The sequence below is a fragment of the Microcaecilia unicolor genome, chromosome 13 (assembly GCF_901765095.1).
Source record: "Microcaecilia unicolor chromosome 13, aMicUni1.1, whole genome shotgun sequence".
Lineage (NCBI taxonomy): Eukaryota > Metazoa > Chordata > Amphibia > Gymnophiona > Siphonopidae > Microcaecilia > Microcaecilia unicolor.
The window spans coordinates 78,508,642-78,529,962 of NC_044043.1; the positions used below are offsets into that span (position 1 = coordinate 78,508,642).

The 21,321-nt window shown below is 46.6% G+C and overlaps 1 protein-coding gene across 2 annotated transcripts in view; it reads left to right on the forward strand.

Annotated features, from left to right (window-relative positions):
- The window catches only part of TP73 (tumor protein p73), a 240,611-nt gene extending 221,906 nt beyond the window's left edge, over positions 1-18,705 (forward strand). For both annotated transcript variants that reach the window (XM_030185833.1, XM_030185834.1), the window contains exons 13-14: positions 4,603-4,696; positions 17,177-18,705. In XM_030185833.1, coding sequence (XP_030041693.1) covers positions 4,603-4,696; positions 17,177-17,497 — 415 coding nt within the window. In that variant the 3' untranslated portion in view covers positions 17,498-18,705. The remainder of the gene's footprint in view (positions 1-4,602; positions 4,697-17,176) is intronic.
- The last annotated feature ends 2,616 nt before the right edge of the window (positions 18,706-21,321 follow it).

Genomic DNA, 21,321 nt, shown 5'->3' on the forward strand with positions numbered 1-21,321 from the left:
CCAGTGCACATTTTCAGTGCTACACAACGAAAAAAAATAGAACTCCGTTTGGGGGAGCGGCCGCTCCCCTGGCGCCCCACCTAGCTATGCCACTGCTGCTGACATTTTCTGTGTTCTAAGTTCTAAAGTCCAAACTTAATTCAAAAATAGAAGAGAAAAAAAATTATTCATTCCCAAGATCTGTTTTAGGTCCTGTTTTGACATCTGTCTTGACAGTTTCATGTAAATCTGCCAGACTTTTAGAGGACAATTTCATAGGCCATTTTTGCATGTAAAATGCTGATTAATTCAAGTGGATGGGCATTATAATATTAAGTCACACCTTATATACTACTTAGCGTATAGGCGGGTTAGAAGTATTTAAAATAAATATATAAACGTACAAGTGCTGCAAGTCAGTTTGTAGTACAGTAGACATGTTCGAGGCGAAGTTTGGGCAGGGCGTGGATGGAGTCTGATTTTACAAGCGCATTGTACATGCAAATATGTACATCTGCTCTCGAGCAGGCCTAATGTTCGCACCTTGACCCTGGGTGTGATTTCTGCAGGATTTGTGCTAGTATTTTAAAAGGCACATAGGCGCCTATTTTTGGACTATTTAATAAAGACTATAGGCGCCTTCCTGTCCTTTTAATCTAGACATCCTGCTATCAAATTACCCTCTTAGGGGCTGTTCAGTATAAGTTGCCTAAAGGTAGGTGCTGGGATGATGCAAGTTCATAGTTTTATACCTAACTTTTGGCGTAAGCACCTCCACTAGCTCACTGGCTGGAGTCAATGCTCATGCCTATTGGCAATAATAACTGCTCATATTGTAGAAGCCGTGCTTGTAAGTGCTAGGCATGCTCCTAACCCAGCCATGCCCCTCCCTGGTCCACGCTTATCCTGCCATTGCGCATGCTATGAATTTTGTGCACACGGGGGCCCTTTTACTAAAGGGTTGGTGCGCCCACCGCCAACCCCTTTGACCCCCCCCCCCCTTCCTGCCATCGCTGTCGGGTACCTTTGCTGGCAGGCGTCCCCACCCCCTGCCAGCCAAAGTCCTCTTCTCCGGCGCAGCCGCGTTGCTGATCTGCAAGGCTTCTGTTTCTGTGAGTCTGACGTGACTCACAGAAACAGAAGCCTTGCAGATCAGCAACGCGGCTGCGCCGGAGAAGAGGACTTCGGCTGGCGGGGGTTAGGGACCCCCCACCAGGAAAGGTACCCAATGGCGGTGGGGGAGGGTTGTTGGTGGCAGGAAGGGGGGGATCGAAAGGGTTGGCGCCAGGGTGTCAAAGGTGGTGGTGGCGGGGAGGGGGGGTCGGCGACACCAGGGGGGGGGGGGTTAAAATGTGCCCCCTCACCTCGGGTTTTGGATCCCCCTCCCGCCGAAATCTGGCTACACCCCTGCTCCCCCTCTGAAATGGCCACGTGGTAAGTGGTTCACTTACTGCATTGCCATTTCTTTTCAGGAAAAAAGAAAGATAGCCTTTTACCTATTGCAATAAAAGGGGGCCTCAGCGCACGTCAAAAACACATGCTGATGCTAACGCCCCCTTTTACCGCAGCTTAGTAAAAGGACTTCACAATTTGCAGAATCCCAACTAAAAGCAGTTACAAATGTAACTGCATATTAATGCCAATTATAGCCAATAATTGATGGTTAACACCAAATATATATTATATAATATTAAAATGACGCGAGCAACTGACACTATTCTATAACTTGCATGCACAACTGTGTCTGCTAAGCATCAAATTGTGCGGGCTGATTTATAGAATTAGGGAGTCAGTGGGTAGCTCTATAAGGAACCACTTACCTTTGGGTAGCAGGAAGTGTGTAAATGGCCTTTTACATGCATTACTGACCTCTGATAGAATCCCGACTCGTGGAATAGTGCATGCCATGCTTTGATGGTGCACACTTTGCCAATAGGTATGCCCATGAGTTGACTTTGGGCAGAAAGTGGATGAAGCACACATTACGCGCATAAATTCTAGAATATTATAATGTACATACATTCATGCAGACCAAAGTGAAAGTAGAGTTTGACACAAGGACCAGCAGGGAATTGTTGCTTACGATACTTTAGTGTAGGCACCAGACGCAACTGACCCAACACGGGCCGTGTTTCAGCAGATACAACCGCCTGCCGCAGGGGTCACCAAAATTCTTTGAAAAACAAAGATTACTTTTGTGACTGGTACAGAAAGAAAGTGAGCACAGCAACAGTATCTCAAGACTTCAGTCCTGGCTCCTCTTCATTCAGCATCCTTCCTAAGAATTCATAACTCAATGACCATCTTTTTCTTCTGATGTACGCACAGGAAAAAAAGATGTTAAATGCGTCCAGGCTTCATACATTCATGTGTACATCTAGGCGTCATGCCTGGATGTATGCGGTTTACTGCCAGTTATACTAGTATTCTGTAAAGAAAGTAGGTGCCTGCTTTTTAAATATAGAATAGACTGAAAATAGGCACCATACCTGAGCCTACAATAGACATAGAATTACCCCCTCCCTCCCCTTTAGTGGCTTCCAGGCTTCACTGTGTTAACTTGGGAATATACAGTAATGTAGCTTTTAGTTTTATTCTCGTTTCAAGTGAAATAATTTTGATTGAAGTTTTAATTCTTATTTTGGCTCCATGATTAAAATTCAGAATGTAAGACTTCCGCTGCACATTTTACCAGTTATGTGATACTTTTTTTTTCCTGACACATCTCCTTTTAGAGAGGAATGGTTACATATTTTTTGCTGTTTAATATGCTTGCTTTCTGAGGTTTCTCTCTTCTGTTTTCATCGTTTGGTCTGTTTCATCTTTGTGCTGAATATTAGGCACAAAATATAATAGAAGTAGACAATAGCCAAAGGAAAAGCAAGAGAAAACCTCTACGTTAAGTCCAAATCAAATATCAAAGAAGTAGAGGATGGCTGATGACTTCCACACGAGAACGGAGAACAGAAGATCGTTATTGAAGCACCAGATCAAGACCCAACACGGGGCTGTGTTTCGGCGGTCGGTCCGCCTGCATCAGGGGTCGCATACAAACACTCTTAGAGAACAATGAACTGTGTATGGTGCTGGATTGGGATATATCACAAAAAGTAACAGAAATAACTGAAGTACAACGCACTGCAGATTACAACGAACTAAATAGCTTCCGCAAAGCTCTGAAAACCTATCTCTTTAACAAGGCTTACCACGAGAACCCATAACTAACTACAACACAACACCTAAACACCTTCCATTCAGATTGTCCTACTCTACAATTCCTTAACCAAATCCTCTTGCTCTCTCTATTTTCTGTGAAACACCAATTGTATTATTGACCCTGGTGTGGCGTTGCCATAACAGATTTTTGTAAGCCACATTGAGCCTGCAGATAGGTGGGAAAATGTGGGATACAAATGCAATAAATAAATAAATAAATCGCTGTACGGCCGAGTGCTTCAGCACCGTACGCAGTTCATTGCTCTCTAAGAGTGTTTGTATGCGACCCCTGACCGCCGAAACACAGCCCCGTGTTGGGTCTTGATCTGGTGAGTCATTACAGATCTTCTGTTCTCCGTTCACATGTGGAAGTCGTGAGTCATCCTCTACTTCTTTGTATTTGTTTATAGAAATAGAGCAGGGCTCTAGTCATTGCAAAGAATAAGTACCAACTTATGACTTTCTGTAGGTTATTGAAAGGCCATGATAGACACACCTGAGTGAATGATGAGAAGGGTTGTACAACCTAAGAACCTCCATCAATCTAAGTCATTGCCTATGTAACATAATTTATACTGTATGGCATTTTAGTTTCGGATGACTAGGTGGTAACCTCTGGGAATATTCTTGGGTTTCTAATCATCGTATTGCTTAAAGAACTGCTCTTTTCTTAGGCCGGAACTGTGTGTGATACAAGGTAATAGCAAAAACAATTTGGTGAAACTACATGTAGCTTCATCCACCGTCAGTAATAGAGATTATCAAGAGGAGTCCATTGATCATTATTAAATTTTGGGTTTTCGCCGGGTTCTTTGGGCCTGGATTGGCGCTGTCGGAGACAGAGTGCTGGGCTTGATGGACCTTTGGTCTTTTCCCAGCATGGCAGTGCTTATATACTTATGTACTTATCCACAAAAGTCTACCGTGTCAAGAGTAGAAGTTTGATCTTACGCCCACAGGGCTTCCTGTGTACTTTGATCAGGCAGCATGAACCGATGAAGCCTGGCACAAGATGAGTGCTTCAGGATTCTCCATTATGCCACAGAGGTTCTCAGAATTTCTTGCAGATTAAAGTTTGGAGCTGTTACCATGATGCCACACTGCCAGTCTTGGATGGTTGGCCTGCTGTTGCTTTCCATTATCACATCACATCACTGCAGCCTAAGGAAAAGGCAGTTCTTCTTTAGCAGGGAAAAGAAAACCCAAAGCTATGAACTGGCCCATGAACTGATCACGTGGCTCAGGCAGAATAGGAACATGGTCACCTTATTGCCACAGGAGCAAGACCTATGGGTCATGAAAACCGCTGTGTCCCTGGAAGTACTTCCCCAAGGACTAAGACACCCAACACATCTTCTGTGCCTGAGTAGTTAATACAACTTTACTTTCCAAACTCTTTTTCTGCAGTTTTTTAACAGGATTGGGGTGTCCAAACTGCATCGAGTATTTCACGTCCCAGGGGTTACAGAATATTTACCATCTGCAGAACCTAACCATGGAGGTAAATGTTTTTGGGAAGCTGATGTGCTAGGTTGGTGATACTGGATGGAGTGGAAAGAATTTTAAGGCCAGAAGCTGAGTCTGTCCATTTACAACTTCTCTTAGGCTCTCAGCTTTGAGGTTTGCATCTTCTGTCCCCATTGGTGTCTTCGCTTAGATGATGCTTTCTGATAATTTCATTTTTGTTTCTAATGCTATTGTTCTTATACATACTCATAAAAGGAGATAAAAACATGTTATACTTGAGTATTAATTGCAGAAACTAGAGTGTGGTAGGCCAAAAATGGGACAAAGAAGACAGAGCCTCTTGGGTAGGAGAAGCAATATTTATTAGAAAACCCAACACGACCTGTGTTTTGGCAAGATGCCTGCATCAGGGGACATATGACGGTCTCATGCACTAGATGCTTCCTGCACAGTTCATTTTGTGAGGATAATGCCGATCTGGCAACCCTATGATTTGACTTACTTGACATACATTGACAATTGAACTGTACAGGAAGCATTTATTGTGTGAGATCATCATATGATCCCTGCAGTGGCATAGCTACGTGGGGCCATGGGGGCCTGGGCCCCCGTAGATGTGGCCCTGGACCCCCCTGCCGATGACCCTCTTGACCCCCCTCCCACCGTCGGCCCTCTTGACTCCCCCACCGCCGTTGTCGCCGTGGGCTACCTTTGCTGGCGGGCAGTGCTTTTTTTGTGCCGGTACGCAACGGTACGGCGTACCGGCACCTTTTTCTCCTCCTCCCCTCCCCTCCCATTACTTCCAGCGATTCTCCGCCTCTCTCCTGCCCTCCCATCGACGTGCAGCGATTTTTCCGTCCCTCCCCTGCCCTCACCTCTCTCATATCCAGCGATTCTTCGTCCCCCAGGGTCTTCCTTCACTGCCTGTCAGCCAGTCGGACTCAGAAGCGAACGGTACAGGCAGCGATTGGCTGGCAGCGTCGTAGCTTCCCTCTGCAAGTCCCGCCTATGCGTAAACAGGAAGTTGTAGGCGGGACATGCAAAGGGAAGCTACGACGCTGCCAGCCAATCGCTGCCTGCACCGTTCGCTTCTGAGTCCGACGCTAGCTGGCAGGCAGTGAAGGAGGACGCTGAGGGACGAAGAATCGCTGGATATGAGAGAGGTGAGGGCAGGGGAGGGACAGAAAAATCGCTGCACGTCGATGGGAGGGCAGGGGAGAGGCGGAGAATCGCTGGAAATAATGGGAGGGAAGGGCAGGGGAGAGAGAATTGATGGACATGGGAAGGGCAGGGGAGAGAGAATTGCTGGACATGGGATAGGAGGGAAGAGCAGGGGAGAGAGAATTGCTGGACATGGGAGGGAAGGGCAGGGGAGAGAGAATTGCTGGACATGGGATAGGAGGGAAGAGCAGGGGAGAGAGAATTGCTGGACATGGGATAGGAGGGAAGAGCAGGGGAGAGAGAATTGCTGGACATGGGAGGGAAGGGCAGGGGAGAGAGAATTGCTGGAAATCAATGGGATGGGAGGGAAGGGCAGGGGAGAGAGAATTGCTGGACATGGGATGGGAGGGAAGAGCAGGGGAGAGAGAATTGCTGGACATGGGAGGGAAGAGCAGGGGAGAGAGAATAGCTGGACATGGGAGGGAAGGGCAGGGGAGAGAGAATTGCTGGAAATCAATGGGATGGGAGGGAAGGGCAGGGGAGAGAGAATTGCTGGACATGGGATGGGAGGGAAGAGCAGGGGAGAGAGAATTGCTGGACATGGGAAGGAAGGGCAGGGGAGAGAGAATTGCTGGAAATCAATGGGATGGGAGGGAAGGGCAGGGGAGAGAGAATTGCTGGACATGGGATGGGAGGGAAGAGCAGGGGAGAGAGAATTGCTGGAAATCAATGGGATGGGAGGGAAGGGCAGGGGAGAGAGAATTGCTGGACATGGGATGGGAGGGAAGGGCAGGGGAGAGAGAATTGCTGGACATGGGAAGGGCAGGGGAGAGAGAATTGCTGGACATGGGATGGGAGGGAAGGGCAGGGGAGAGAGAATTGCTGGAAATCAATGGGATGGGAGGGAAGGGCAGGGGAGAGAGAATTGGACATGGGATGGGAGGGAAGGGCAGGGGAGAGAGAATTGCTGGAAATCAATGGGATGGGAGGGAAGGGCAAGGGAGAGAGAATTGCTGGACATGGGAAGGGTAGGGGAGAGAGAATTGCTGGAAATCAATGGGAGGGAAGGGCAGGGGAGAGAGAATTGCTGGACATGGGAAGGGCAGGGGAGAGAGAATTGCTGGACATTGGATGGGCTGGGAGGGAAGGGCAAGGGAGAGAGAATTGCTGGACATGTGAAGGGCAGGGGAGAGAGAATTGCTGGACATGGGAGGGAAGGGCAGGGGAGAGAGAATTGCTGGACATGGGATGGGAGGGAAGGGCAGGGGAGAGAGAATTGCTGGACATTGATGGGAGGGCAGGGATGAGATAATTGCTGATCATGGAGGGGAGGGCAGGCAAGATAGAATTGCTGGACATGGAGGGGAGAGAGGAGAATCGCTGGACAGGGAAGAGAGAATTGCTGGACATGGATGAGAGGAGAGAGAGGAGAAATGCTAGAAATGGATGGAGAGGAGAGCAGGAGATAGAGGAGAATTGCTGGACATGGATGGAGGAGTTGGCTAGGAGAGAGGAGAAATGCTGACTTGGATGGAGGAGAGGAGAGAGAATTATTGCTTTATATGGATATAGAGGAGGGAAGAGAGGTGAGAAATGCTGGACATGGATGGAGGGGAGAGAGAGGAGAAGTGCTGGACATGAATGGAGGGGAGGAAAGAAAAAAGAAGATGCACATGGATGGAGATGAGGGAAAGGGAAGAGGAGAAAAACTGCACATGGATGGAGAAAATAGGCAAAAGCTGGATCCATGTTATACCTCCTCCAGTCAATTCCATGGAGGAGGACCCAGCTTTTACTTATGGATGCAGGGCAACAAAAGAAGAAGAAAGGAGGAAAGTAAAGAAATAAATGGAAAGAAAGCCCTGGAAACGGAGTTAAGAGAACAGATAGAGAGCAGCAGAATCAGAGACTGGGACCAATATGGATAGAAAAACAAAGTCACCAGACAACAAAGGTAGAAAAAATCATTTTATTTTCATTTTAGTGTTTGGAATTTGTCTTATTTTGCACTGGGTATACCGGAGCTGTAAGAGCTTACAGAAATTATTTATAATGAAAACAAAATCACATTATTTTTTCTCCTATACTAGTATAATATTTTCAATGATGTCTGTTTATATGCGCCATGGCTGGTAAAAGGGGTGTGGCTAATGTGGGTGTGGCTATAATAGGGGCGGTGCCATGTGTGGTGACCCCGCCCACAATGAGTACCGGCACCTTTTTTTCTACAAAAAAAGCACTGCTGGCGGGGGACCCCAATCGCGAGGTCCTCTTTTCCCCGCGAAGGCTTCATTCTGTTTCTGACGTGCAGGACGTCAGACTCACAGAAACAGAACGAAGCCATCTTGCAAGGTTTTGTTCTGTTTCTGTGAGTCTGATGTCCTGCATGTACAACGTCAGAAACAGAATGAAGCCTTCGCGGGAAGAAGAGGACCTCGGCTGGCAGGGATTGGGGGTCCCCCTCCAGCAAAGGTAGCCCACGGTGACGACTGCGGCGGCGGGGGAGGGTTGGTGGCGGGAGGGGGGGTTGAGCGGGTCGTCGGAGGGAGGGGGGTCGAGAGGGTCGTCAGCAGGGGTTGTCAAAGTTGGTGGTGGCGGCGGCGGCAGTGGGGGAGGGGTCAGCAATGGTGGGGGGGGCGGTGGCGCCGGGGGGGGCTAAAATGTGCCCCCTCACCTCGGGCTCTGGACCTCCCTTCCGCCGAAGTCTGGCTACGCCCCTGGATCCCTTGCCGAGACATAGGCCGAGTTAGGTTTTCTAATAAATATTGCTTCCTCTGCGCAAAAGGCTCTGTCTTCTTTGTCCCATTTTTGGCTCACCGCACTCTACTTTCCACAATATTTGAGTATTATGCAGTATCGCGGCTGTAAGAAACACTTCTGTAGCAAACCCTTTCTTACACAGAACACAATTGCAGCCTTCTAAAGAGCTGGTCTGGTGTAGGACTTTACTAGGATGTAATCCAAAGAGAACAGCAAAATAGACCAAGGCCTTGTGCAATCTTCATAGAGTAGGGAGCAGTTTTTCTGCCACATGGAACGGGTATGTGGAGAAAACATGTTATTTTACTTTGGGTTAACTTTTCTTTCCATTTTGATTAATTTCATTTCAAGTTAGCCCATGCTATTTTGTTTTACCATGCATTATGTAGTGCACGCTGATACAAAATTGTGCATGCTAAAATGAATCAAAGAAGACTGAAACGATATTCCATTTTGTGAGCAGATATTTCTACATAAGGTGTATCACACTTACATTTATCGATGTCATAGGTAGTAGTAAATTATTGCATACTGATACCTTGCAGGCAATACGATATCATCACTAGTAAAGCACCCTCTGTGTGTCAGTCCATTCATAATGAAATTCAGTTGCTCTCTTGATGAAAGTATTTTCCAGTGGCGTAGCCAAGGGTGGGCCTGGGTGGGCCCATGCCTACCCACTTTGGGCTCAGGCCCACCCAATAGCAGCACACCTATGATTTGGCTGGCAGGGACCCCTAAGCCTCACCAGCCAAAAACTCCCAACAACTGTCCCTCCTGCATACCTTGTAAATAGCAGATCTTCGCCTGCCGCGAGAAGCGACTGATACATACTGCTCTCACCCGCCCCACAGCCTTCCCTCTGATGTAGTCCTGCCTATGCAGAAACAGGAAGATGCATCAGAGGGAAGGCTGTGGGGTCAACATAAGCAGTGTGTATTAGTTGCTGTTTGCTGCCAGTGAAAATCTGCTACTTAAAAGGTATGTGTGGGGAGATGGGATGTTTGAGAGACCATATAGCATGCAGGTGAGAGAGGAGAGACCAAATCACTTGTGGGACAAGGCAGAGTTCTTCTGCCCACCCATTTTGGACCCAGGCCCACCCAAAATTGGGTGTCTGGCTATGCCCCTGGTATTTTCTATTACAACACCCATGACGTTCAATATTGTGTATATAAGTGTACAATTAAAAACAGACTCAGGTGAAAAATAAATTGTCTAAGTTTTGCCCTCGCATTCAACACCTCATTTGTACTTGAATGCATTTTAAAGAAGTCATAAGTTGATAATGGTCCCCTCTGACAATTTCTCAGCACTCTTTCAAGGAACAATGATTTTTTTTTCGTTGGTTGCTGGACCTAGTTGCATGAACGTAGACGTAGTCGTCATCATCTTAACAACTAACTTCAGCACTCAGTTGCTGCAAATGACAAATAACACATCGTAGACTAGTGAAAATTAGATAACCCTGTGGTTGATGCATGTTGGAGTTGTGACACCCCCACCCTTCCCTCCTCAGTTTCTGTTTAATGAAATGGAATGTGGAGATCTGTTTGTGAGAATGGAATGGAGACAGGTCACAAAGGAGGCCATTCTTTAATTGGCACCTACATATTCTATAACGGAACCTTGGCGCCGTGGTTCCGCTATGCAACACTAGAATAATGTGGTATGAACATGCTTTACTGTTTAGGCGTCTGCAGTTATACCAACATAGAGTTGGCATAATTCTCTTTTCTGGAACCTTATCAGCTTCCTTGCACCTACTGTTACTCTACTTTCCACTCTGTATATATTCCCGGAGTTGGTACTCTCCTCTCCGGAACCTGCAAGCCACATTGAGCCTACTGCTATGCGGGAAAATGTGGGATAGAAATGTAATAAATAAATAAGAGTGGGAACCTAAATATGAAAGCTGCCCATGTAACTTACAGTAAGGTATGAGCCCCACCCATGTATATGCCCCCTTCATATTTACACACTATCCCCCCAGAATCTATATATTGCGCCAAGATTTCCGTGTTGAAATCAAAGCATATTCCATAGCAATGCACATAACTTAATTAATTAACTAGCTACTCAGCACTGATAATTGGATGTTAACAAGCAATTCTCAGTACTAATTGGCAATTAATTAGAATTCATGCGCACTACTCGCTAAGCATAATCTGCAAAGCAGTGTGCGTAAATTCTGATGCGCAGTGCAGGTCGTAGGCGTTCCAGAAAACTATGTGCAGGGTTATAGAATACATCTGCTCTGCGCCTAATTTAGGCGCTGGTAATTACACCAAATTTTACTTGCTGTAAATGGTCATGCCTGGAGTTAGGTGCTGTCATGGCCACTCTGTGTATTCTATACACCACTCAGAAATTTAGGCTTATTCAGTAAAGTATGCCTAAATTAAGGCATACTTTACAGAATGCGCTTAGGCAAATTTCATTTCGGTGCCAAGTTTTAGGCGTGATATATAGAATCTAGTCCTGTATAGGTGCGTCATTGCCGAATTGACATTTATGTGTATATATGTACACCAATGTCAGTAATTTGTACATTTACACACACAGAGTTAGATTCTGTAAATCACATCTAAAATGCATCTACATTAAGACATGCTTTATAGAATAGTGCATAGGTTTTAAGAAAGTTCTAATTTCAGCCAGGGTTTAACATGAGGAATTTGGGGCAGTATGTTTTTTTTCTAAGTACATACTTAAATAATGCCACACTGGGAAAAGACCAAGGGTTCATAGAGCCCAGCATTCTGTCCACGACAGCGGCCAATCCTACATTTAGGTGCGGCCATTTACGCTAGTGAAAACCTGGTGTAAATACCCACACCTAAATGTAGGTGCATGCCCCCGAATTCTGTAACAACACACATAAATCCAAGCAACATTCATGACACACCCACAGTCTTCCCATGGCCAAGCCCCCTTTTTAGCTACACATATTAGGATTTATGTAAATTCCAATTATTGCCAATTTGTGATGATAATTGGTTGTTATCAGCCAATTATCAGTACTGAGTGGCTCGTTACTCAATTGAGTAGTGCACGTAAATTGGCCGTACGCACAATTTAACGCATGCTACTCACTGCGCCATATATAGAATCCGGGGGACAACACAGGTATAAATGTAAAGAGGGCAGTTCTATAAAGGGGGCCCATATTTAGGTGCTTAGATTGCACGAATCTTGAGTCAACTCTATATAGGTATGTAGACGCTAACAGCAGTTAGCATATCTGGGTTTCAAAAGGTTTGGACAAGTTTCTGGAGGAAAAGTCCATAGTCTGCTATTGAGATAGACAAGGGGGAAGCCACTACTGTCCCTGGGATCAGTAGCATGTAATCTTGTTACTATTTGGGATTCTGGAATCTTCCTTCTCTTTGGGGTTCTGGAATCTTGCTACTATTTGGGATTCTGGAATCTTCCTTCTCTTTGGGGTTCTGGAATCTTGCTACTATTTGGGATTCCAGAATCTTGCTGCTCTTTGGGATTCTAGAGAAAGAAGAGTAGAAAATCATCCACAAAGTTTTGGGGGAAGCCACTGCTTACCCTGGGATTGGTAGCATTGGTAGCATTTCTACTCTCAGAGATTCTGCCGGGTACTTATAACCTGGATCGGCCACTGTTGGAAGCAGGATACCGGGCTAGATGGACCATTGGTCTGACCCAGTATGGCTAATCTTATGTTCATTTGTTCCTTTATATAATACTAGCATAACATGTAAAATATGCACATATAGGGTAGAATTCTGTTCATAGTGCTGAAAATTAGGTGCTGAAAGTATCCGCGCTGAGCCCCTATTTTATACAGGGTACAAAAAGGGGCTCAGCACACAAGTCGCACCTAACTGTGGGCACGGGACTCGCGCCTCGTAGAAGCTAGTGTAATTCCCACGCCCAAAGTTAGGCATGGATGGCCATTATTTTGTTATATCACGCCTAACTTCTTGAATTATCCCTGACCCACCCATGTCCCTCCCATTTGAGACGCTCCCAAGAACATTTGAGCAGGGTTGTTGAGAAGCGCGTGAATCTGAGATCTGTGCGTAGCCCATAATTGGTTTCAATTAAGCGCCGTTAACAGCATTAATTGATTGTTAGCACCAATTAACAACAGTTAATTTGTGCACGGAGCTCAGATCGGTGTGCAAATTCCGGCACTCAACTCTGGGCAACATATATATAATCTGGGGGATAATGCAGGTGTGACCACTTACACCAGCCATGTAGTAGTATAAATGCTCATTCCTCAATTGTTACAAAATCCACATAAAAGCTAGTCTTCTATCATTTACATTTGTGACCGTTTGCAGTGGCGAAGCTAGGTGGGGCGCCAGGGGAGCGGCCGCTCCCCCAAACGGAGTTCTGCTGGTGCCTATTTTTTCTCATCGTGTTGCATTGAAAATGTGCGCCGGCGGAAGTCCGCTCTCGCGCCGCTTTCACTCCCCCCGCGCTGTCAACCTGGCTCTGCTTCTGTTTGCCCCGCTCATACTCCTAGACTCTGCCCAACTGTATGCCCACCTTCAAACTATGTGCATTTAAGCAACATTTTATAGTCTAGCACGTAGTTGAAATATTGGCATCTGCTGTACCACCTGTGAATGCACTTGTGTTTGCATATGCCAGTATTCAGGTCGTGTACGCTACATGTGTTCTTGGCACCCACCATCTTTATAAAATTACCCCAAAATGACTCTGTTTTGGGGTAACAATTTTTTTCTAGGTTATACAGATAGGAATACAAATATTTAGGCCCATACATTTACAAGTTCAGCACTGTTTCACTCAAGGCTCGGTGAATGCACGGTCTTCTGTAAAATTCATATTGCGCCACCAAAGAAGCCTGGATATTTGGTGACACATATAACCGGGAAAGACATTTCTAGAATTGAATACTGCTGAAAGGAAAGTGTAACAGAATGTCTCGGACTTCTACCCTGGGGAAGTATCGAAACCTGGCCATGTTGGCAGAGGCTCTGGTTTTTTTTAATTATAAAACTAAGTAGCTGAGTAAGTGAATCATTTTTCATGTTTCTATGTTTGACTACTAAAATATATTCTTAAAAAATGGATCAATGAAGAATGGGCAATACTGCATAAGAAACCCTGAAGATTCGTTTTTATAATTAAAAAAAAAAAAAAAAAAATATATATATATATATATATATATATATATATATATATACACAAATGATGTAAGAAGGCTTGAGAAGTGGAGACAAGTTAAAGTAATTGGGGTTGCTGGGATTTTGTTGTTGTTATTAATAAAATGAGTGACATTTACCAGGGTTTATGTATAAAAGCAGTGCCTACAAACGCATTTGAGTACTGGCACCTTTTTCGCTAGAGAACGTGGTGAAGGCGGTTAGCTTAGCAGAGTTTAAAAAGGGGTTAGACGGTTTCCTAAAGAACAAGTCCATAAACCACTACTAAATGGACTTGGGAAAAATCCACAATTCCAGGAATAACACGTATAGAATGTTTGTAAGTTTGGAAAGCTCGCCAGGTGACCTTGGCCTGGGTTGGCCGCTGTCGTGGACAGGATGCTGGGCTCGATGGACCCTTGGTCTTTTCCCAGTGTGGCATTACTTATGTATGTACTTAGAAAAAACACACTGCCCCTAATTCCTCCTGTAAAACCCTGGCTGAAATGAGCACTTTCTTAAAACCTATGCATGCTTTTCAGCAGATGTAAAGGCCAAAGACCCCGGAATTCTATATAGATCGCCCAATTTGGGCATATGCGCATGCAAATGACTTAATTAATAAGGTGCCAACAATCAAGAATTGGAATTAATTGGCAACAATTTGGATTTGTCTGTGCATCTGCCCTGGTCACTCTCCTATAACATCCTTACCTAAATTTCATAGTGCACAACTCAAAAGGGGGGGGGGGGGGGTAGCAGTGGTAGGAGTATGGGTGGATCAAAGGGCGTTCTCAGAAGTTAGGCACAATGTTTATTTATTTATTTATTTATTTGTTTGTTGCATTTGTACCCCACATTTTCCCACCTATTTGCAGGCTCAATGTGGCTTACATAGTACCGTCAAAGGCGTTTGCCCAGTCGGTTGTTGTAGAATAATGTCATATCCATGCCTAAGTTGGATGCTGTCCTTATTCCATATTTCAGCAGGCGTGAATCCAGTGGCTGCAAAAAGCAGAGGGCACCAGTTTAGTGCAGGTCTTTGGCCATAATTTACCGAATCCAGCCCAAAGTGTATATTTTCCCCCATAGATGTAAAATCGGAAATAGGCCTGCACTCCATCTTCTTTACAGATGGCTGCCACCTATGGACACACCAGGGGCAGACTACAGATTTTGGGTGGGCCTAGGCAAGAAGTGGGTGGGCACCAAGTGTTCTCATCCCCCTCCCAAAAAAAAATATCTCAGCAGGTGGGAAAACGCTTCTTTCCACTTTTTCAGTTTGTAGCAGGCATGTGCAGAAAACAGAGCATGAGCAGGTGCCGGTATCATGGAGAGTACTGTTTTCATTACCATCAAGGGGAAGTCTTCACCTGGCTGAGCTTGGGATCCCCACCAGCTACCACCAAATGTGTGCTACTGTTGGGTGGGCCTGAGCCGTAAGTTGGTGGGCCCTGGCCCACCCAGGCCCACCTGTGGCTACGCCAATAGGACACACACCCTTGAATTCTCTGCATGGTATGGCACTCCATGTGAAAATCAGAGGAATAGCCAGACCTCGATTTGGGAGGGAGCATGAACCCAAATTGGGGGGGGGGGACATTTTGCCCTGCCTCCCTGCCGCTCTCAACCCCTGCCATAACCCCACATACCTAGGCTGGTGGGGGACCCCAAGCCCCGCCAACAGAAGCTTTCCTTCAGCAATGTTTGCCACTGCGCTGCCTGCCCTGCTTTCCCTCCCCAGCTGACCTGCTCGTTTTTAGTGAATTTAAGCGTGCATGAAGCTCGCACATGCTCAATTTCACTAAAAATGAGCATGCGCCCGAGGGAGGGGGAAAGCAGGGCAGGCAGTGCGGCTGCAAATATTGCCTCAGGAAAGCTTCTGCTGGCAGGGCTTGGGGACCCCCACCAGCCAAACCAGCAGACCTTAGGAGTCCCAGGCCCCCCGTGGCTACACCACTGGTGTAAATAGTGGTCTTCTGAAATTAGTTTTTACAGGTCTATGCAATATACATGAGTAAATGATGTTATTTACTTGTGGGTGTGTTTCAAGAATAATGATCTAAACATGGTTAACATTGAAAAGGGTGCGATCTGGACGAGCCAGGATTTAACATTTAAAAGGAGCCTCAAAAAGGTGAGGTTTAGAGGTGGAACCAGGGGCATAGCCAGACCTTGGTGGGAGGGAGGTCCAGAGCCCAAAGTGCGGGGTCACATTTTAGCCCGCCTCCCCCACCGCTTACGACCCCCCCCCTCCCGCCACTGCCTCCCCCCGCTGCCACAAGGTACCTTTGCTGGTGGGGGGCCCCCAACCCCCACAAGCTGAAGCGTTTATCTGTCCAGCGCTGGTCTTGCACTTGCTTCCTCTCCTATTTTCAGCACGCCGTGCACTGCACGCTCGTTTCATAAAAACGAGAGCATGCAAGGCGCGACTGGAAACAGGAGAGGAGGCACGTGCGAGACCAGTGCGGGACAGATAAATGCTTCAGCTGGCGGGGGTTGGGGTCAGGGACCCCAGCCAGCCAAACCAGGGGCCCCCAGAGCCAATTGGGGGGGCCAGGCCCCCGTGGCCTCCCATAGCTACCCCACTGGGTGGAATCTGAGCATAGCCAGAGAGGGAGTGTGACACATCAACTCAGGAAGGCTGTTCCAAGGGTACAGAGCAGTTCTGTCCGGACCTCAAGTTTAATACAGAAACCACCAGTTGAAATCTATTTTCCATGACAGCTGACTCCACACTTTAATTGCTTTCTTCCCCCAAGGTAGAGAGGTGTGGTAGCCGTGTTAGTCCACTTTTAAAGGTAATCAATAGAAATAAAACAAAATAAAACATGGAAAAGAAAATAAGATGATACCTTTTTTATTGGACACAACAATACATTTCATGATTAGCTTTCGAAGGTAGCCCTTCTTCGTCAGATCGGAAATAAGCAAATGTTGGTAGATGACAGCCACCAGACATGGAATTAACAAAGATCTGGGTTTTCTAGGCTATTATAAACCATAAAATTGTACTGCTTTGTCACTCTCCTGTCTCCATGCATATCTCCCTGTCCCTCATCCACCCGACTCTTCCTGTCTCTCACCTATCCACCCTCATCCTGTTAGACTGTCACTGGAATGCTTTGATGTTTCACTTATATACTGTCATCTACCAACATTTGCTTATTTCCGATCTGACAAAGAAGGGCTACTTTCGAAAGCTAATCAAGAAATGTATTAAGTTATGTCCAATAAAAAAGGTATCATCTTATTTTCTTGTCCATGTTTTATTTTGTTTTATTTCTATTGAATCCCCCAAGGTGGATCTGTAGGGACAGTAATCCTAGAGGATTTTGCCTGCTTTCATCTCTATTTATGTTTAATGGATAGGCCTTTCTGATTATGTTTCTGGGAACTAATGAATAACAGAATTGCCATCTGATGTCCCCTTTCCACAGGATCTTGGAGCACTAAAAATTCCTGAGCAGTACAGGGTGATCATCTGGCGAGGCCTTCAGGAACTGAAGCAGAGCCATGACTACGGCACTCAGCAGCTCATCCGATCCAGCAGCAACGCCTCTACCATCTCCATTGGCAGCTCGGGTGAGCTCCAGCGCCAGCGTGTCATGGAGGCGGTGCATTTCCGTGTGCGCCACACAATCACCATCCCTAACCGGAGCGGTGCTGACGAGTGGGCAGACTTTGGTTTTGATCTCCCTGATTGCAAGTCCCGCAAACAGTCCATCAAGGAAGAGTTCACAGAGGCTGAGCTTAACTAGGACAGACAGACAGAATACATGAATACCTATGTGAACAAGAAACATTTACACTCATATACACACACAGGAGCAGGAAGCTTACAACTTTGAGTATCTGGGGAAAAAAAGAAGCTCAAAGCTGTGTGTGATGGAACATGGGTTTGCCGCTTGATGAAAAAACATGCCATTGGTTTTAGGATGGGGTTATTATGCCCATGGTGGGAATGAACTGGCAGGGAGAAAATGCAAAAAGCCCAGTTAACCGTCTGTAGATCTAGGCTTGTGTGGAACAAGAGGAGAGAGGGTTGTCTGTGTCCTTGGTCTTCCAGCTGCAATGCTCTGGAAGATGTTTGCTGTTGTATTGTGTTCTTGCAGTGTAAAAGTGAAAATGTTTTTTCTTTCATTAAGGCTACCCTTTCTCTGTCCTCTGAGTGATGCCCTGGATCGGGAAGACTTGTGGGGTTACAAAACCAAATCAAACAAACAAACATAAAAAGAATCAAGGGTCCATCTTCTTTACAGATGGCTGCCACTTATGGACACAGTCTGGAAAACAGAAAGACTTACCTTTCCCGCGGAGACTGCCAAAAACACAAAAGAAAGTATTTTTCATTGTCTTTGTAAATCATGAAAACGACTTGCAGATTGCAAACTGCAGGCACGTGTGTGTAAATAGTTAATCTCTTGCTTGCTTGTATGTCTACTCGTGCAACCAGACTGCGCAGGGTGCCCTACGTGCAATGATAGCCTGTGGCTCCCAAGGCTTCCCCCTTCTCCCCCAGCTGCCTGAACACTTCTTTGAGGCATTGCAACCCATCTGATTCCTACGGATGCTCTTAGGAAAGCAGGCCAGAGCTGATCTAGTGGAAAACATTCTGAATGAGGCGAGGTGATGACTATGATGAGTCAGCATTAACAGCAACAGGCCATGGTGGACATGGTTACCATGAGTCAGCATTATAGCAGTCGGCAACGGTGGAGGTGGTCACCCTGAGGAAACATTGGGCACACATTGTCTGTATGATGACCGGCACGATACTTTGTGGAATGTTGTTTATCACCACTGTAAGCAAGGTGTTTATGTACATATATATGTGTGTGTGTATATATATATATATATATATACTGGTATATACATACTGAATTCATGTATGCTGTGTCCAGGAGAAAGGAAGATGTATCTTCTTGTAAATAGCAAAAGGAAGTCCCCTTTGAATTAATAATGTCAATGTGCCATGCTTCAAGTTACACATTTTGTTGGTCTCTTAATTCAAAGATTATCCATTTTGTTTTTTTTTAAATAGAGAACATTTATTCTTTGAAACAATCAAATATCCACTGATTTTGAATAATGGAAGGTGGTAAAAGGATGAATCACTAAAGGGACCTTTTACTAAGCTGCGCTAAAAAAGAACATGCAGTATGTTAGTGTGTGGGTTTCCCAGTGCGCTGAGGCCATTTTTAATGCGGCTGTGAAATGGCCACATTTCCATTTTTCCCATGAATGGCCAGGCACTAATTACCAAATTAGTGCATGGTAATTAGCGTGCGAGCCCTTACTAACACCTATTTAGCATGTGGAAAGGGCTCACATGCTTACCATGTGTTAATTGGCTGGCATGAGGCAGTCTAGCTGCGCTAACCAATTAGCGATGGGCACATCTACTGTCTGCCCCCCAAATCACACCAGGGAACCATGCACAGATGCCTGAACTACTGCAGGGTACCTGAGCGCACCCCACGGTAGTGCGTTTTGGCAAATGGGAAGCATAAGTTAGTGCTTACCGCTGTTTAGTAAAAGGACTCCTAAATCTACAGTCAGCCCTGAAGTCATCCATGGTTAGAGCATGGGTTCTGAACCCAGGACCTCGGGACACACCCAGCCAGTCAGGTTCTCAGGATACCCACAATGAATATACATGGGGTCGATTTGCATGCTCTGTCTCAATTGAATGCAAATTTATCTCATGCGCACTTATTGTGGGTATCCTGAAAACCTGACTGATTAGGTGTGTCCCGAGGACTGGGTTGCGAACCCCCGGGTTAGAGTAAACCACGTCAATCTGGTTCTTCAGTTAATGGTTATCATCACATCATGACTGGTTTGAAGCGGTGCAAAGGTTAGTCTTTGCCAGTCACATCTCCGCTGGAAAAGTGTTTCCTGCTTTGTTTTCCCCTAATTGTCTGCATATGATAAAGTGATATTTGCTCATGTGTGGCTTTTTAGAAGTTTCGCTTTAAAGTACGATGGTTTCTTCTGCTTTTTGGGCAAAGAAATGCTCGGGTGCCACAAAACAAAAGGGTCAATTTTCAGCCCGTGTCAGTTAGTGTTTTCTTAAACATATTTTATTTATTTATTTGGATTTTGCTCACACTTTTTTCAGTAGTAGATCAAGGTATTTCCCTGTCCCGGAAGGGTTCACAATAGAAGGTTTGTACCTGAGAGAATGGAAGGTTAAGTGATATGCCCAAGATCCCAAGAAGCAGCAGCAGTGGGAATTAAACCGGACACCTCTGGGTGTCAAGACTGATGCTCTAACCACTAGGCCACTCCTGGCAGCCGTGAGCTACTTTAGACCTGGATATTCCATGCTGGGCCATATCTGGCTGCTGTTACTGAATATTCAGGTGTTGGGTAGCTGCCAAAAGTTATCTTTAGAGCCAGTACCCGGACTCAGTGGCGTAGCTATGGGGGGCCACAGGGGCCCCAACCCAGTGGCGTACCAAGGGGGGGGGGCGGTGGGGGCGGTCCGCCCTGGGTGCACGCCGCTGGGGGGTGCCGCGGTGCGCGCCTGCTGCGAGAGTTTGCTAAGTTCTCTCGTTCGCTGCAGCTCCCTCTGCCCCGGAACAGGTTACTTCCTGTTCCGGGGCAGAGGGAGCTGCAGCGAATGAGCAAAGTTAGTAAACTCGCAGCAGGCGCGCACTGCGGCACCCCCCCCCCCCAGCGGCATGCACCCGGGGGGGGCTCTTTCGCGGGGGGGGGGGTCTTTTGCCGGGGAGGTCCGCGCTGCATCGGGGGGGGGGGTGCTGCGCTGTCCCGGGTGTCCGCCCCCCTAGGAACGCCACTGCCCCAACCCCCACCCCCACCAGCTGAAGCGTTTTATCCAGCGCTGGTCTCCGGCATTGCCGCATTTCCTGCCCTGCTTTCTCTTCCCCTAACATCTGACACACTCGTCTTAGTGAAACTGAGAATGCGCACATGCTCAATTTTATTAAAACGAGCGTGCCGGATGTGAGGGGAAGAACGAGCAGGGCAGGAAATGCAGTGGCGCCGGAGACCAGCACTGGAAAACGCGCTTCTGCTGGCAGGGGTTGGGGACCCCCACCAGCCAAGGTATTGCAGCAGCAGTGGTGGTGGGTAGGAAGTGGCAGGGCGGCTGTGGGTGGGGGTGGCAAGGCGGTGGGGAGGCGGACCAAAATGTGCCCCCTCATCTTGGGCTCTGGCCCCCCTTCCACCTCGAGGTCTGGCTACACCCCTGCCCGGACAGCTATTCAGGCAATGGCACTGAATATCTGTGGTGCCAGAAAACTAGTGACTTCGCCTATGCACCACCCCTGGACCACCCCAGCTCTAATTGGAGACTGCCACCAAGGATGCCAACTTCAAAACTATTGGGAGTGCTAAGCTTAACACAAATTTGCTTTCACTTAGGATGCCACTGAATGTCAGGTTAGGACCTGGTCAACAGGAGTTTTCCAGGCAGGTTAATTCCCAAAGATTTCTTTCTGTTTTACACACAACCAGCTTTTGCCTCACTGCATGTGTGGACTTGTCAGAGCTGCCAAGTTACCCAGTTCCAAGAGGGATAAGACCAGTCCTGGGAGTTAAAGATATTTGAAGAAGG